This window comes from Mesoplodon mirus, assembly GCF_964341445.2.
Source record: "Mesoplodon mirus genome assembly, chromosome: 3".
NCBI classification, from domain to species: Eukaryota; Metazoa; Chordata; class Mammalia; order Artiodactyla; family Ziphiidae; genus Mesoplodon; species Mesoplodon mirus.
The window spans coordinates 109904268-109923299 of record NC_138978.1 but is presented as its reverse complement, the minus strand read 5'-3'; the positions used below and the strand labels follow the sequence as shown (position 1 = coordinate 109923299).

Below are 19032 nucleotides of genomic sequence, written 5' to 3'. Positions count from 1 at the left end.
AGCGGCTGGGCCCATGAGCCATGGCCGCTGAGCCTGCGCGTCCGGAGCCTGTGCTCTGCAGCGGGAGAGACCACAACAGTGAGAGGCCCGCGTACCGCAAAAAAAAAAAAAAAAAAAAAAAAGTAAAAAATGCAGTTAGTGGTGGGGATACCTCGGTAACCTAGAGCACCATGAGGAAAGATGCCAGTTTCATCACACGGGATGGGCTAGGAGGAAGTAGTTGCCGCTGCAGTGACAGAACAGCAAACAGTTCCCAGAACCCTCAGAGGCACCAAAGCCCCGCTGCAGAGAGATGCCAGGCAGATGAGAGATAAAAGGCACAGGCTGCACACAGGAGTGCTGGGGAAGATGGGCAAGGAGCCAGGGCTGGACCAAGCAGCCCATCTGGACCACAGCAGGGATCAGCATGAACTCAAAGAATTCTGGAGATGGAAGGGGGCCTTGGGATCAGCTAGCCCAGCCCCTTACTTTACAGAGGTTAAGAGCTATTCAGCAACTTGTTCAAGGCCACAAAACTAGTGAGTGGAAGATCAAGGGCCAGAATCCCAGCCTCCTGTTTTAAATGACAAGGACACAAATGTTATCACATCTTAACTGTATCAATCCCTTTCTATGTTTTCCAACATGTGTTTGAATATCTGTACTAAGACAGAGAGCAGTACAGTGTGTTGTGGTTATGAGCCCAGAATCTGCAACCAGGCCATCTGGGCTTGAACCCAAGCAGCTGGACCACTTGTGTGACTTTGAACAAGTTACTTCACCTCTCTGTGACTCAGTTTTCTCTTCTATCAAATGGAGGTCCTAACAGTACCTACCTCATGGGGTTATGAAGCCTACTAAATGAGTTAATATATAGAAAATGCAGGGCCTGGCACAAAATACGTGTTATATAAAAGATAGGAAGGAATTTTTCTTTTAATTTATTAATCTATTTATTTTTGGCTGCGTTGGGTCTTCGTCGTTGGGTCTTCATTGCTGTGTGCAGGCTCTCTCTAGCTGCAGCGAGTGGGGTCTACCCTTCATTGTGGTGCCCAGGCTTCTCATTGCCGTGGCTTCTCTTGTGGCGAAGCACGGGCTCTAGGTGAGAGGGCTTCAGCAGTTGTGGCACGCGGGCTGAGTAGTTGTGGCTCGTGGGCTCTAGAGCTCAGGCTCAGTAGTTGCGGTGCATGGGCTTAGTTGCTCCGCGGCACATGGGATCTTCCCGGACCAGGGATCAAATCCGTGTCCCCTGCATTGGCAGGCGGGTTCTTAACCATTGTGCCACCAGAAAGTCCCAGGAAGGAATTTCTTAAGGAGGAAATAATCCTCATGTTGGTTCCTCCCCAGCCTACCTGCTCCCAACCCCCATTCATCCTAGTCACAGGTTAAGACCTTTTCCCTACGACACCTGGGACTAATGCTTCTAAAACGTCACGGCTTTGTCTCCTAATCCCTTCGGCCAGACCCAGTCAGATGTTAGAGGTAAATTGGCCAAAATGACGTGAGAGGTGAAAACTTTGGCTACTACTCACCCAACCCCTCGGATAGGCACTTCCAAGACCCTGGACTCAGAAGTTACCTCTTTTGACCCTCACCTCCTACCTCTCTGGCCCGCCCACTCCCTTGTGCCTCTGAATCTGCTTTTTTACCCTCATCCTGTCCTCCAGGCCCTCAAACCTTCTGCGACTCACCAGGCCTTCCAGCCTCTCAGCTGCCTGTCCCACCTGGACTCCTTGGCCAACTGTCTCCATGATGCTGTCAGAGCTTTTTACAGATTCCTGGACCCCTCCTCTCACGGCAAGATCACACCATGTCCCTGCCTTGCTCCCCGGATGCTGAACCTGGTGGAAGAAAGTCATGAAACCAGGCTGAGTGCCTCCACTACAGACCTAAGCTAGCCCCACCCTTCATGGCTAACTGACCGCCTACCGCATTCCCAGAGCCCAGCCCGTCCCACTCTCCTCTAGCTCTGACACTCTGAACACGGCCTTTGCCTCAGAATTCACCAAGGAAGCCCAGGCCACCAAATAACCCACGTGTGAAGCACTCTTCCAGACGAGGGTTTCTCAAAATTTAGCATTCGAATCCCCTGGGGATATGGTTAAACCACAGGCTCTGATTCAGCAGACTGGACTGGACCCTGAGATTTTTCCCAGGTGCTACAGATGCTGCTAGTCCCCAGACCCCACTTTGAGTAGCAAAGTTCGAGGGATTTACGTACATGAAGTTTACTGTGTGCATTTTCCTAGACACATTATTTTTAATCTTCATGACAAACCTGCAACAGAGGTAACAGTCCCTTTTTACATTTGTAGAAAACCTCTTAACCAAGAGGTTAAGAAACCTGTCCAGTTTCACAGTGCTGAAGGGTAGGATTCAAATGGAGGGCTGATTCCAAAGCCTGAGCCCTATTTTTTCTCTCCCTATGTGATCTTGAAGAGCAGAAACAGTTTAGAAACATGCATGTAATGGTTTATTTGTAATATAAACTACTGAAATCTTAGCTGATGAAGATGGGAGAAAGATGGGTTATAAAACTACCCCGGAGTCCCCGTGCTGGAGATTCCAACTGACAGCTGAAGGTCTCAATGCAGCTGTCAGAAAGAAGGTTAATTCCACCAATCAACGTGGACGAGGACACCCAGAGGAACATGGGGGAAACTTTCAAAAACGTATACGGAGAATGAAGGGGAACATATAGATGACCTCTAGCTGATATGTCTGGGGATTCTGTGGCCACTCTCAGGGCTAAAAAGGCTGAGAGCACTGCAGAAACCATGTGTCCTACACCACACAGCTCCTGCCCTATCCCCCTCCACCTCTCCCTTCCGTCCTCTCCACAGCCTGCAAATCCAAGGCTTCTCTTTCTCTCTCTGGTTTTCGCGCAGCATTTGACTATTCCCTCTTTAACAAACCTACCTACATCCATCTCTGCTTGGCTTCTGATAGAGTGATCTCCTGGTTCTTCTGCCATCCCTGTGACTACTGCTTCTAGAACTCTCCCATTTCCTGTCCCCCAACTACAGGCATTCCCATGAACTTGCTCTTGACCCTCGTCTCCATCATCCAGGTGGTGCTGCACCTTCCGGGGATACCATCCACCACACATCTAGTGCATCCTGTCCCACCGTTGGAGGGCAGATCTGAGTTGGCTCTGTTCGGCGCAGAATCCCCAGCACTCAGAACAATGCTTGGCCTGGAGCTGTAGGCACTCTCTCAATATTTGCTGAATAAATAGATGAGCTACTCGCCATGTCACTGGGCTTCTCATCTTCCACCTTCAAACTGCCCATCCTAAGGCCAGGCTGGGGCTCAGGGGCTGTGGTTCCCCAAGTAAGAGACAGAACTGTCGATTTCCATCCAATCACAGCACACATAGGAAATGGGACTAGCTGTATGGCTCTCAGGATAGACAGGGCTTCAGGTTTCAAGGCCGCTCTGATCTGTGGGCTCCAGGGGCTGAGGGTGTCAGTTGTCACAGTCAGTGCTTTTGAGATCTTGGAATATTTTCCTCCACACCAACTGTAGTCTTTGTGAAGCAACAGAATTAGACCCAGTAATTAACTCTGACACACCTACAACCCACCTGAACCCCATGTGGGTCCCTTACCATGGCCCACAAGCTGGGAGGTTCTAGCCCAGTCTAGCCCTAAGTAAGAACAAGGAAGTAACAAGATTATTAGTACGTTCTTGGCTTGGTGTCACTTTTAAGGTCTGAGAAGTGACCCATCTGTCTGCATTACTGCCTCTATTTCAGTAGGATTCCAAGGTAGCACCCATTCTGAAATGTGCCTTGAACCCTTACAACTCAATTCTGTTCTCCACGGTTCTAAGCCAAACTTATCCTAGACAGAGCAGCACTAGCCAAACACTGTTTCCCCATTCCCCTGAAATATCCTGAGGGATGCAAATGCTGTCACATTCGGCCACTTGTAAAGGTGCAAAGCAGGATGCAATTAAGGTCCCCAAACATCATACTTAAACTTGAATCAGGCTGCTTAGTGACTGCATCATCCTGCACAAACACACAGGGAGTGTTGCGGAGAAATCAGTCTTTGAAGAACACACATGTGCCCACAGCGCCAGAATCTCTAGTCTCCTGGAAATAGCATTGCTGGTCCACGACAGTGTTAACTACCCGGTCTAATTCTGTTGCTTCGCGAAGACTGCAGTTGGCGTGGAGGAGAAGAGTCCAAGAGCGCAAAAGCACCGACTGTGCCAACAGCAGCACTTGGCCTTTCCCAGAAGATAAATTACGAAGAGTGTTTGCCGGTTCAAGTTATTTTCCCAAAGCGAAGAGTCCAAGGGCCTTGCTACCCTGCCTTTAAGAAACCAAGGCAATCAAACAGAATAGCTATGAACTGCCCTGACAGCTCCCCCCAACTTCACTAGATAAAGTGAGACGCCGACACACCGACAGACAGGCACACACCTTATTTACCTGCCAGACGCAGCACTAGTATGAAAATGTACATTCACTCTATGGGGTAGAAACCAGATCAGCAGCTCGGCACAGAAACAAAATAGACATATAAATGCCGACTAGCACGACTACCTTGTAAGGAATGATCACTGACAACTAGAGTTCCTATTCAGCAGGCTAATAAGAATAATTATAGCCGGGGCAGGCATTAATCAGCTTGGCAGATACAGGAATTCTGTTAACAAGGCTAAAATGAGAGCCGAGCACTCTCTGAAGTCCACAGCACTTCAAAGACCGCTGAGCTGGATGGACTGACTAGGGTTCCTCCTGCCAGCCTTTCTCCTCCAGCGCTTTCTGGAGGAAGCTGCAATTTGGTCCCTTTCCTCAGAGCAGGGGTGGTGACACCTTAGGGGTTGCGGAGCTGTCACGTCTATGAGGTGCATCCTGGCACTGCCTCTCCCTTCCAGAATCGTGCCTGGGCTGCGCTCACCCCAGACCTTCCTCTTTTTAACCACACTTTTGCTTTCAAACCAGTATTATACTTTTTCGTCTAAATTCATCTTGAGTGATACACAAAATAAGATTATGGTGAACATCGGTCAATCCTTCCTTAGTTGAGACCAAATTTGGGTCCTGTGATCAAATTCTGGCTCAGCCATGGAGTAGCTGTATGATCTGGACAAGTTACTTAACTTTTCTGGGTGTCGGTTTCCTCATCTGTAATATGGAGAAAACAGCAGCACCTTTCTCAAAATGTTGCCATGAGAATTCAATAAGAAAATGTCCGTAAGAGCCTGACGCTTGGTATGCACGCTATAAATAGCAGCTATTATTACACTGTGCCTGTTAGGTGCAGAGCCCTGTGTAGAAGCTATGAGGAAAGACCAAACAAAATATTCAGTATACGGACACATGTACCTTATATATGAGTGGCTATGCCTGGGCAGTGGGAGGGTGGACACATTCATCCTTTTACCTTATATCCTTTATAAGTGACACCGAGACTGCAAGCTGTCCCCCAAATCTGTTCTTCTCTTCTTCCACAGTAGCCAGCACATGGCTCCCACATTCCTCTGCATTTCCCGGCTTCCCTTGCAGTTAATGTGGCCTGGACTAAATCCTCTGCCATGGAATGTATGCAGAAGTGATGGGGGCCACTGCCGCGCTTAGCCCAGGAAGACTACATGCTCTTTCCCCTTTACAGGGCTGGAAGGGCGATGGTGACAACCCAAGTGATCTTAGAAACTAGGGGCTGAAGACAGCAGAACTGCCCATCAGCCTGGGAGCCAGAATGCCTGCATGGAACAGCGATCAGACCCAACCATTTCATCCGAAACATCCCCAAGAAGAGTTAGGAAAGACACTTCCATTGTTTGAACCACTGTGCTTTGATTCCATTTGTTAGAGCAATTTAGCCTACCCAATACAATAATACATTACCCTTCTATGTTGTTTGGATTTTAAAATATAGATGTGATGTTTTTGTTGTCTAAAAACTACTTCGATGGATTTGCAAGTATTTTTTTAAAAGACACACATTAAGAGAGTATCTTAGTGACTTCCCTGGTGGTCCAGTGGTTAAGACTCCATGCTCCCAATGCAGGGGGCCTGGGTTCGATCCCTGGTCAGGGAACTAGATCCCACGTGCCGCAACTAAAGATCCTGCATGCTGCAACAAAGATCCCACATGCTGCAACTAAGACCCGGCACAGCCAAATAAATAAATAAAATTTTTTTTTTTTTTTAAAAAGAGAGAGAGAGGGCTTCCCTGGTGGCGCAGTGGTTGAGAGTCCGCCTGCCGATGCAGGGGACACGGGTTCGTGCCCCGGTCTGGGAGGATCCCATATGCCGCGGAGCGGCTGGGCCCGTGAGCCATGGCCGCTGAGCCTGCGCGTCCGGAGCCTGTGCTCCGCAGGGGGAGAGGCCACAGCAGTGAGAGGCCCGCCTACCGCAAAAAAAAAAAAAAAAAAAGAGAGAGAGAGTATCTTAATCCCCCTCCACAATCTTCATACCTTCCTCTCTAATTCATGCTGCATGCTAGGATTGGCCTCCTCAAACACATCACCATGTTGTATCAATCTCACACTGCAAATTTTCAATGGCAACCCATGACCCATAGAAAAATGATATACACATGCATTCATTCAGTCAGCCAACATTTATCAAACACCTACTCTGTTCCAGACACTCGATTAGTAAGAGGAATACTATAGTGAACAATACCAACCTGGTCCCTGCCCCATGGGATATAATCAGGGTGAGGATTTAGACCAGGAACAGATAATCATATACAGTGAGATAAATAAGTGCTCTGATGGGAGAAGCACAGGCTGTGTGGCAGCACCCACAAGGCCAACAAGCGCACCCACAAGGCCAACAAGCCCACCCACATAGTGAAGACTTCAGCACTGCAAGAATAGCCTTCAGAATCCATCCCAGACCCACTTTTCCAGTTTACCCTTCCTAGTATTCCTCCTCCCACCTTCAGTTACATGGAACTTACATGCCCTTTCTGAATGAATCATGCATTTTCACTCATCCACACTGGATGCCTTTCCCCAGGGCCTGGAAGGCTCTTCCATCCTTTCTTTCAAAATACTAATTATCCTCAAGGCTCAGCTCAAATGTCATCTCTTCAGCAAAGTCAACCCTGACCCCAAGTCAAAATTAATCATGCTCTTCCTTGCTTCCTACCAGCACTTGGTTTCTATGTCAGGTATTTCATTCTGGCTTGTAGCTGGCTGTTATTATTAACTGCCTGCCCACCCCCACTGACCACTCAGTGAGACACTGTGTCTTGATCATTTGTCTGGGACACTCTTATGGACACACTGGGCATTCAAGAAATGCTATATTAAATGGATGGGTGAGACGAGTCAGACATAGGCAATGGAAGTGAAAACCTGCTTTATGAAGCTGAGTGAGTTCTGTTGTGATTGTGATAGGTACACTCATTTAGGGAAGCTTTATGGAGGAAGTAGTTTTAGGGGGAAAAGGAAATACACACAGGTAAGAGAAGAGAAGCAGGAGAGGCATTCCCAGGTCATGGGAAATGGAAAGGCCAGAAGGTTCACATACATTCTATATAAAGGATAGCAAACAGGTTCCTTAGAATGAAGCATCTGAATCAGACAGAAGATTGGATGGGAGAGAATACAAGGGGCAGAACATCCTCAGAAGAAAATCATAAGGGATTAATGAGCTAAGGTGGGACCTCCAGAAACGATCCTTCAGGAAAATGATGAACTTAGAAGGGAGGCTGGAGGAAAAAGTCAAACAGGTAGATGTCAGATCTGTGTGAGGAGCTGTCAGAACCCGAGCTAGGACAGTAACTTTAGATACAGGAAGGACAAGGAAGACGCTCAAGTCTGCACTATGGGAAAAGGAACAGAGTTGGGCGACAGGAACAGAGTTGGGCGACAGTGTGAACGTAGAGGTCAAACAGAGTGACAGCAAGATTATGCCCAGGTTGCAATACAAGAGCAAAGATGATCTAGCATATCAACATATTGGGTTTCAGGAATCAGTACAGTACTAGAGTAGTAGTACCACAGGGAGGGCCTCCCGGAGGTCACACGGAAGCCACGCCAAGTGAGATTCAGTACAGCAAGTTATCAGATGAACATGAAGTTCAGGAGCTGTTAGGGGACGAGGCATTGGCTGGTGACACCACACACACTGCCTGTGTGTAGTTGACATGAGATGTCCAGCCAGGGCAGGATATACTGGAATACCTCCAAGACTTCCCCAAGCTGTACTTTCCCCACTTCTATTTTTGCTTTTGCTGGTCTCTCTTTGCCCCCTCTCCCTTTTTCTCCCTCACCATAGTTACTCACGGACATTCTTTTCAAATTTCTACCTGGCCTCACCCTCTTAACTAGTACAGGGGTTGTGAACTGCACAACTTTTGGGAGGGTCATTCACACAGAGGACGAAGTGAACAGCAGCTCCTAGAGTTGTGCATGCAGTGCACGATCTGTGCAACCAGTGGCCGTGGCCCTGCTTGACCCAGACACATCAGCCAATTATGTAATGGGTGTGGACTATCACCAGCAGTGTACCACAAACGGAAAACTTACAAGGGTCCCAGAGTGAAAGGAAGAGAGTAAAAGCACTAGGACCCCAGACCACAGAAGAGATGCTACAAAATTAGGTGAAAGATCTGGAAGCTTTCTGCACCTGGTTGCAGCTAAAGCAATGTCGCTGGGTGAGCTCTTTTACGGAGGGAGTTCCAGAAAACCCGTCAGACATGAAGGAAAAAAACACAGTAGCAGCTAGAAAGCCTGCCCCCCCCACCCCCCCGCAGCAGCAGGAGTCACGGGAGTTGGGACAGTGTGGAGCCTGGTGCCAGCTGGACGGGAGTGGCTGTGGAAGGTCTCCACTGGGACCCTCTGACCGTAAGTGCAGAGTAGTCATTTTCCCTGGATGCAGCTGGGACAGACACCACACACCATGTGCTTTATAAAAGATTCAGCTCTGCCTTCTCTAGGGGTGTGGAAGAGAACCCCTGGTCAGGTCACAGAATCCTTCTGTTCTGGTTGACACTGACTCAAGGGTTTCAGGAATAGCAAAGCTTTTAAGAGTCAGCCTTCCTGATCCATGGTGGGCACTTAATCAGCAGATTATTTCTGTGGCTGATAACTACTTGGTTATATTAATATAACCATATTATACGATGTGAAGATGGTGTCTGTGTGTATGGGTGAATGGAAGATGGAGAGGGGGAAAAAAAAAATCACACCAAAGAGTCCTTGGGTTGGGGGAGGGCGCTGGGCCAAATAAGCAAGAGGCACCAAGGTTGAGAGAGGGTGGAAAACAGGGGACAGTAAGGGAGAAAAAGTAACAGGTAAGAAAAGTTGAAGAAGCCAAGGCTCCCAGGTCTTTGTGTGCAAATATGCAGCGAGGCAGCTTCAGAGGAGCTGAAGGAGAAGACTGAGGCAGAAGAGCTAGCCACAACTAACATGACAGAGGGACCCGCACACCGATTTTTACTGTAGCGCTCGGGGCCACCCGGGTGACCTTCGCAGAGGGAAGTTGGCGGATCCTCTCGTTTCCCTGGAAAGGCAGCCCGGCGCGGGGGAATGTGTGTGGAGCGCGGTTCGGCCGGTCTCGGCCATGGCGGGGCAGATCAAAGCCGCGGATTTCCGCTCCCGAGCCGGGGACGCGGGCCGGGACCGCAGGCACCTTCCGGGCCGGGAGTTCAAGGTGAGCCGGCCGCAGGCGGCTAACAGGTAGGGAGGGCCCGGGGAAGCCGGCCTGGGGCCACTCCCCCCCGCACATGTGCGGGCGAGGCTCGGCCTGGAGCACGGCGACGCGCACCCCGCGCGATTCGCGCCCGCTCCCCGCCGGGCCCCGCCGCCCGCGGACCCCGGCCCTGTCTCCCGGGAGTGGCCCCGGCACCGTCGGCGCCCCAGGCCGCGCGCGGAAGCCGCGCCCCACCGGTCGCCCCGCGCCTGGCCGAGCCCCCCGCGCCCCGCCGGGCCCCGCGCGCACTCACCCAGCGACAGGAGCGCCAGCAGCAGAGGCCTCGGCGCCAGGCGCCCCATGCTCGCCGGGCGGGAGCGACTCTCCCCCTCCTCCTCCTTTCCCGCCGCCTCTCCTCCTCCTCCTCCTCCAGCTCTGGCTGCTCCAGAGTCAGAGCTCCTCCGCCTGGGCCGCGCGCCTGCTCCGCTCTCCTCGCAAGCCGAGAAATCCCAGTGCTGGGGCGGACGTGGGCCCCTCGCTCCGCTCCCGCCCGCCTCCACCCTCCTCCTCCAGCCGGCCGGGCACCGGGAGCCGGGCGCCAGGGCCGCCCCGCCGAGCCGAGTGTGTAGCCCCGACCGCTTCCCGAAAGCAGGAGGGAGGAACCGCAGCGCTCGCCCGCCCGCGCCTCCCATCCGGCTCTTTGCCAGCAACAAACACAAACTTTCCCAAGCCCCGCCCCGCTCCAGGTAACAGAGGCAGGGCCGGGGCCACCCGCTTAAAGGGGAGGAGGCGTCGAAGCCCACCCAGCTCCCCCCTCGGGGCCCCCGCCCCGCGACGAACTTTCCTCCGACCTTTAAAAGTTGGCCTTGGAAAGACGCGTCTGGAAATCCCATCGCTTGAGCTCCATTCCGAGCCACCCCGAGTTCCACCACTCTGGAGTCACCCACGCGGGGCTCCAATTCCCTCAGCTAACTCCCCGCACCTTCACCCACTTGTCCTGAACTGAGCACCCGACCAGCCGCTTGGACCTGGCTAAATATTATTCAGATATGACTGAAAGAGATGTAAGGACTTTCTTTGTTTTTAAATATTTCTTTTAGTTATTTATTTGGTTGCACCAGGTCTTAGTTGCTGCAGGCAGGCTCCTTAGTTGAGGCATGCATGTGGGATCTAGTTCCCTCACCAGGGACTGAACCTGGGTCCCCTGCATCAGGAGTGCGGAGTCTTAACCCCTGTGCCACCAGGGAAGCCCTGAGAGGAAAGGACTTTAAAGGCTGGGGATTCTAGCCTCCAAGGTGCAGAGGCCTTATTAAGTGTTTGGTGCCTTGCCCTGGGATTCACATCGAAGTGTCAAGACCAGAACCCAGATCTCACAGGCTCTGCTCACTGCCCTGAGGCTGGGTGGGCCTGCCTCGCCTCTCCTCACCCACCTCCTTCCTTCTCAGGGGTGCCTATGATACTGATCAACACTCCCCAAAAATAGACCCATGGGGGGAGGGGGGCAGACCCTGGGAACCGAAGTGTATTAATAGCTACAGTACTTCATATGGAATGTACTCTTTAGACTTTTTATTTATTGCTTTAAGTGGACACAACTGTTTGCCAATAAAGATTCTTTCTTCCCCCCATAATGGGGCTTTGTGCCTTTGATTTGAATACAAAAGGCCCAGTATTGGGGGAAAAAAATTAGTGTTCATTGTTTAAAACTTCACAAGGATAATTCAAACATACAGGGAGCAGAACTGGTGCCCCCCCCCAATACCACAGCCTTTCATTAATATATCCAAAACAAATCACAGATGTTAATGGAAAACTGCCCCAAATGGGGAGAGGAACATTGCTTTTACTCTGATAATCATTATTTCCACTAACAAGTGTTTCTTATTTCCACTAACAAAAGTGCCTAAATTTAGCCAGGTATGAACCCTTCTGCAAGAGACTTAAAAATTCATACCTGGTGGGACAATAATGTGAATGTACTTAACGCCATTGAACTGTACACTTTAAAAACAGTCAAAGTGATAGATTCTATGTTATATGTATTTTAACACGATAAAAAATTTTTATTATTTTATTTTATTTTTGTTGGGGGGGGCCGCATTGGGTCTTCACTGATGCGCGCAGGCTTTCTCTAGTTGCAGTGAGCAGGGCCTACTCTTCGTTGCGGTGCGCGGGCTTCTCATTGCGGTAGCTTCTTTTGCGGAGCACCGGCTCTAGGCACGCAGGCTTCAGTAGTTGTGGCGTGCAGGCTCAGTAGTTGTGGCTCTCGGGCTCTAGAGTGCAGGCTCAGTAGTTGTGGCACACGGGCTTAGTTGCTCCGTGGCATGTGGGATCTTCCCAGACCAGAGATCGAACCCATGTCCCCTGCATTGGCAGGCGGATTCTTAACCGCTGCGGATTCTTAACCGCTGCGCCACAAGGGAAAACCAAAAAAAATTCTTTTCAATTCATTTTTGTCACCAAGCCTTTCTTCATTCCATTTACAATTCCTTTCCATTTCCCATCTCATAGAATTTCTCGGGCAAATTTTTCAATTTAATTCAATCAACCTTAAATGCAAGCCTAATATTAGGCCTTGGGAGATGCTGGAACTACAGAGAAGAGTAAGGCCTGGCTTCTCCAGAAGCTCATATCTTTCCCTTTCTTAACTACACACAGTGCTTAATGTCTGAAGCACACATTCTGGCACTTGGTCGCGATTGGTTTAGCACATGCTATGGACCGAATGTCTGTGCCCCCCCCCAAATTCATATATTGAAGCCCTAATCCCCAATGGTGTTTGGAAGTGGGGACTTTGGGGAGTAATTAGGTCCTGAGGATGGAGCCCTCATGCATGGGATTAGTGCCCTTATAAGAAGAGACACAAGAGAGATTATATCTATGCCATGTGATGATATAGCAAGAGGGCATCTGTCTGCAAACTAGGAAGAGAGGCCCTCACCAGGTACTAAATGGACCAGCACCTTGATCTTGGCCTTCACAGCCTCCAGAACTGTGAAACATAAATGTCTGTTGTTTTAAGCCACCCAGTTTATGATATTTGTTATATCAGCCCAAGCTAACAACATACATACTGCTCCCATCTCTGTCTAATAATGGAAGGGCTGAAGAGACTGTCACATGCTCATTTTATATCTCTCACATCACTGCAGAGTTGATGTTTGCTAAAAACTCTTTTGTTTAACAAAGTGCAAGTCTGGGCGTGTGCCTGGCATATGGTAGGTCTTTAGTAAATATTTGTAGAATGAATTAATGCTAGGCACTGGGCTAGAGCCTGGGAATACAGGGGTAAATATAACAGTTCCTGCCCTTGAGGTGCTTACAGTGTGTGCATCCTGACTTAGTAGGTGTGACAGCATTTGCAGTTGTGACACAAGGGAGTGGTCAGTCCTGGGGAAGCTTGTCCAAAAAAGCTCAGAGGGGATGACTATGAACCAAGCCTTGAATGATCAGCAGGTCTTTAGCTGTGAGGTGGAGGGGTGATCTTACAATAGATGTTGTATATTTAATATGATAGTGATTCTTCTCCCCTCCCTTCCCCGCACCTAGATATTATTAAATCAATGGTGCATCTTACAATCATGGAAACAACAGTGGTTAGTTGAAATGGAAAGAAGAAATAAGACTGTCCAGGCAGGGCCAGTAGACTGAGGACTAAAAATGGGTGGCCTGTTGGTGGTGGGCAGTTAACTGTGTCATGAAAGTCAGCCCAAGACAGCTGTGTGTTGTAGCAGAAAATGAGGCTAAATTAATAACTCCAGATGCTTGGTCATAACACCACACCCTTTGCATAGCCCTGACTACCAAAGGATAAAATATGTTTCGAACTAAAGGAACATAGCACCTGAAGCAGACCAGCACAGTTTGTTAAGTCATGACTCTGGAATCTGATGATGCTTTTATTATGAAAGATATTTATTTGCCAGAGTAAGTAACCCCCTATACAGGTAAGGCTTCTGCCCCAACGAACTATTCTCAGTTTGCCTAGTCTGTAAGCTTGCCTGGGGCAGGAAGGCTCACTCTCCAGCAACTCTGACCCACACCCATCCCCAAGGAGGTGAGTCCCGCCTCCATGAGTTTCCTGCCAGATCACAGAGACCCTCAGAGGCTCTGGTCACAACAGCCAGCCTTACTGTCTCTTGATTACACGGATCTGTCTGCAGACATTACCCCTGAAAACTCCATGAGGGTCCCACAGACTCACTCCTAACAGGTTTTCCTGCTGAGATCAGTAAAATCACATTGTTTAAAGTTGAACATGGAAATGTTAAAAGGTCCCATGGAATGAATTTGCCGATTTTGCCGATTGTCCTAAGATTCACCCAGACCTTGTGTGTTAGCTTTGCCACCTCCACCAGCCCATAATCCCTCTCTCTCTCTCTCTCTCTTTCTGTCTCTCTCTCTGTCTCTCCAGATGACCTGGATGCTACTTTAGCAGAATGGCCAGCAAAGGCGTGTGTTCAATGGCGACATTTCATTACACTAATCAATTTCATTAAATTGTCCTTGAATTGTTTCCAGGTGTCTATTTCCCTTATTGAAGTTAAACAGGGGATTACTAAAAGTAATTACTAAGTAATTACTAAATTTCAAAAAGAAATTTAAGATTTAATCATGGAATTAGAGAATGGAATTAAGAGTTAAAAAGGGAGGGGTGGTGAGAGGAAGCCTTCATTTCCTGATGAGTGAGAGTCATTTGGTGCTGGTGAGGCTGTGAGGGAAGTTGTGGAATGCCCATCTGACAAGCTTCAAAAACAGTAAGGGGGCCTTATCTGTTTGAAATGGGTTAAGCATGGTCCTGCGAGGGCTGTGCTCTGTGACCTCTGGCCTCAAAGACCAAAATGGGAGATAGTGAGGAAAGTGTCCTGAGATGCCTGGAACTGCCCCCGATTCCTGGCCAGAAGTGACTTCCAAGCATTTACTCCTGCAGGGACACTGGGGTGAAAATGTGAGAAGAAAAATAAGAAAATGGAATGAGACAAGTCTTTTGCAATAAAAGCGTTCTACATAAGTGAGGCATTATGACTCCATTAAGCGTATGCATAGCCCTTGCCCTAGAGGAGTTTATAATCTAGTTTAATGTATCAAAAGACCTGGAATGCTGTAAAGGAAGGGGAGAAGATTGATGCCAGTAGAGCAAAGGAAATTGAAAGGGAGGTAAGTAGATTAGAGAGGCACCGGTTATTGTGTGTAGTATTGTGCCAACATACTATCATCCGGGCTGAAAATACCTCCGACAATGAATAGAGACAGCAGAGTCCATTACAAGAAGGAAGTGCAGCCACATCACAGAAGTTGGAAATAGAGGGAGCTCGGGATGTTGGGGGAGATGATTTACCAAAAGCTAGGGCTGCCGAATGTGATGTACCCAAAGGTGCCCACCTGGCCTGAACTTGTGCCCTGACCCCGAGCTGGTGTGCCAGGGAGGGGGCTTTCTGCCTTCCCTGGAAGGTACTTTACCCTGGTCTTCACACAGAAGCATGGGTGGGGGTGGGAGTGTCCCCCTTCCTTCCCCTGACCATTCCTCCACCAGCCATTCTCACCCAACTTGAGCTCTACTTGAGGGTTCAAATGGAACAATGCCTTAAGTTCTAGGCACTACATTTTAAAAACACTTGCAAACTAAAATGCATCCAGAGTAGAGCTGCTAGCTAAAATACAAGATGCCCAGTTGAATCTGAGTTTCAGATAAACAAAGAATACTTTTTCAGTATAAATATGTCCCAAATATCACATGAAACATACTTAAACTGAAAAAGTATTCCTTGTTTATCTGAAACACAAATTCAGCTGGACATTCTACATTTTTATTTGCTAAGTCTGGCAACCCTCATCCAGAGAGGAGTTACCTTATATGGAAATAGGTTCTTCTGGAAGACTTGGAGAAGACAACAGGGAGCTCTGAATAGTTATCTTCAGATTATGGTGAAGTTTTGCGTTTTAAAGGAGGAATAGACTTGCTTGGGTGTTATGTTGAGTCACTGGGTAAAAGTTGCTAAGAGACTGAATTGGCCTCATTTGTCATTACCAGTTAGTCATCAGTGATGACAGGAGCTATGTTATTTGGTGTTATCCTCTCCTCTCTAAAAAGCATTCAGTGAAAGGTTACATGCCCACCTGTAAGGGGGGCCATGGGGGAATTACTGTATTGGGTGGGGCGCTAGACTAGCTGCCTTCAAAGAAAGTCCTTTCCAACCTCAAGACTGTGTGATTGGGCTTCCCTGGTGGCGCAGTGGTTGAGAGTCCGCCTGCCGATGCAGGGGACACGGGTTTGTGCCCCGGTCCGGGAGGATCCCACATACCGCGCAGCGGCTGGGTCCGTGAGCCATGGCCGCTGAGCCTGCGCATCCGGAGCCTGCGCATCCGGAGGCTGTGCTCCGCAACGGGAGAAGTCTCAGCAGTGAGCGGTCCGCGTACGGCAAAAAGAAAAAAAAAAACACTGTGATTTATCTAAATCCAGGCAACTCTCATTTCTAGTTCCTCTTCCAAAGTTAAGTCTTTATCCCTGCTGTTTCCTTTTCTTGAACTTCCACCCCTTTGGGCTGGGCTGGTGAGTGCCCTTGCAGCATTAGAGAACAGGGCACGGTCAGATGTCATAGCTGTACGGAAAACTAGGATAATACCCCTGCTACCTACCTACTCTACCGCTGGGGACTCAGATTAATGATTGCAAAACCAAGCTACCATTTTTGGTAGATATCTCCCCGTTTTTATCCATTTTGTAGCTCATTAATAGCCCTCAGCAAGTCACTGAGCAGAGAGATACATTTTTGCAACTTTGTCTCTCCTGGAAGGTACGATACATTTTTGCAACTTTGTCTCTCCTGGAAGGTACCTGGCGCGTGGCATTTTGCAAGCCAGCCACTTCAGGGATACTTTGCTGAATGGCTTTCCTTTCCCTGGGGCAAAGGCCGGTTTGTAGCCCCTGCTTCAGTAATTCTTTTTGGCCTAAAATTGTTGTATCCATGCTTTATGACATAAAGCCTCTGCGGCTGGCCTGGATCACCCATTTGCCTCTAAGTTAGAAAGAATGCAAAGTTACTTTCTGAGGAGAATCTTGGCGGCCTGCCCACGAAAACCCTGGCGGTCTGCTTCCCAGCCATGGTGGGTGTGCTCCTGTGGCCCCAGCCTCTCACAGGAGGATGGCAGAGCTGCTCCAGGTGGGCTGATTGATGGCTAGAGCAGTATTTATGGAAGATTACCGGCTTCAGTGCAGTCGGTACGTTTCTTTAGGTACCCTGAGATCTACCCCTGAATTATGAATTAAGTAGACCATCAGTGAGCTTGATATCTGGCTATATCCTATCGGCACCCCCATAAAGTTGCTTTCATGGAATTGCATTTTGTCATGATGTGCCATCAGTCTGAACTGAGGGATGTCCTAAGGAACAGTCCTAAGGACAGGTTTACAGACCCTCTTCATCACATTACGCAACAGCCTCTCTACTTAGGACCCAGGGAGAAATTTTACTCTGGTCTCAGTACTACAAAGAGTTGTGCTTTTCCTTAGCGACTGGTTTCTTTTTACCTTATGGACTTTGTAAATATTATAACTGGCAGTTTTTCTTTTCATGGTAGTGGTTAGAAAGCTTATGGTCAAATCTGTGGCCTTCCTCTAGCAGAAAGGAATAGGACTTCCAGCATAAATTTTATTTTTTTATTATTATTATTATTATTTTTGCAGTACGCGGGCCTCTCACTGCTGTGGCCTCTCCTGTTGCGGAGCACAGGCTCCGGACGCGCAGGCTCAGCGGCCATGGCTCACGGGCCTAGCCACTCCGTGGCATGTGGGCTCTTCCCAGACCAGGGCACGAACCCGTGTCCCCTGCATCGGCAGGCGAACTCTCAACCACTGCGCCACCAGGGAAGCCCCAGCATAATTTTGAATTACCTCACTTCCAGCTCCTCCTTCCCTTGCCACTATAATTTTCCCTTTCCCTCATTTTATCTTTTTTCATTTGCATTTCTTTTATTATGTTCAGGCAGTGACACCACGTAGGAAGCAGTTTCCTATCCTCCCTACTATAAAATTCTATTCTATACCTCCAGCCCTTCAAGAGACATTTAAATTCTAACTCCTCATTTGCAGATTAAATACAATGAGCTCATAATCACAAGAAACGAACTCTGCTTCCAGGGAAAGGCTGGAAGGTGATTCGCCTGTGTCAGCCACCCTTGACCTCGAGTACTGGTGGGATGAAGAGGGCACTGAAGCCCATCAGAGTCTTCGGAGCTTCTGAGAAAGCACATCGTTTCCAAGAGCAGCAGGCAGAGGCCTCTCCTCCGCTAACCCTTGAAAAGTGTGCTGTTCCTTCGTCTTCACTGATTAGCAAATATGAGAAAGAGCTCGCTCTCTCCAAGCACACAGGGGTTGGAGGGTTGGAGTGGTCTAAGAGTGTCCCGAGCAGATGGATGGTAACTGACCCCAGAGTCTATGCAGGCAAGAGCTCAAGCTCAGTGTGACGGTCCTGCCAGCCCTGAACTGCTCTGCTGCTTCTCACTTCTTAGCGTCTGCTGCCATCCTGTCCTCCCTCTGCAGTGCCCCTCACACTGTTACATGTAGCCATCCCTTAGGTTAGGTTCCCTTGAAAGCAAAACCTGAGACCCTGACTTGGGTGTGAGTGGCTGATTTGGCAAGTGATCTCAGAAAGAAGTCCTGAGGGAGCAGGGGGGCAAGTTGGGGAAGGAAAGAGAGAGAATAAAGAGTGTGTTCTCCAGGGGGCCATCTGTGTCCCATGTGCCTCAGAACTGTCCCCCAGGAACAGAAGGCTCAGGCATTGGCCCTCTGATTGTCATGTCTCAACAGCTGAGGTTGGCCCCCAGTGACATTAACTCCTCCACGCCTCTGTCCACAGCTTCTGGGCCCAGAGTCCTGATGCAGGCAGCTGGAGAGACACGGGTGTGCTTGGGCTGGGCCACTGGCAGCATGCACTGAACTGTCCCCTTTGGCTGCGTGGAAACCATGGGAGGGACCCAGGGCTGTGCCTCGGGGCATCTACTATGGCTACAGCCCTCCCTGTTTCCCCAGGCTGCTGTCCCCACCATGCCTTGTGCATATCTCTAGCTCTGTATTTAATGCATGTGTCTTATAGTTGCACAACTGTCCTTTATTTACATCTGTCTCCCCCACCAGAATGAGAGTAGAAGCTGTGTTCCACTCACCCAGCACCCAGCACAGTGTTCGACACATAGCAGACCTGCTTAGTAAATGCTTCCGCTCCAACTAATGTTAGTGTAATTTTTTCCCTTATCTATTGCAGTGCCACATAAAATTTTATTTGAGGAAAAAATAATCCCAAACCACTATCTACTCTAACCCCCTCATTTTACAGATGAGGCATCTGAGGCCCAGAGAGCCCAAGTAACTTGTCCACGATATCACAGTATATTAAAGTGATTACGGAGTATTAAAATGATTTCACCAAGTATGCCAAATGCAGACAAGG

The 19032-nt window shown here is 49.0% G+C and overlaps 1 protein-coding gene across 1 annotated transcript in view; it reads right to left on the bottom strand.

Annotated features, from left to right (window-relative positions):
* Nucleotides 1–10238, bottom strand: part of PTGFRN (prostaglandin F2 receptor inhibitor) — an 88756-nt gene extending 78518 nt beyond the window's left edge. The window contains exon 1 of the mRNA XM_082615946.1: nucleotides 9900–10238. Within this exon, the coding sequence (XP_082472072.1) occupies nucleotides 9900–9948 (49 nt within the window). The 5' untranslated portion in view covers nucleotides 9949–10238. The remainder of the gene's footprint in view (nucleotides 1–9899) is intronic.
* Nucleotides 10239–19032: the final 8794 nt, after the last annotated feature.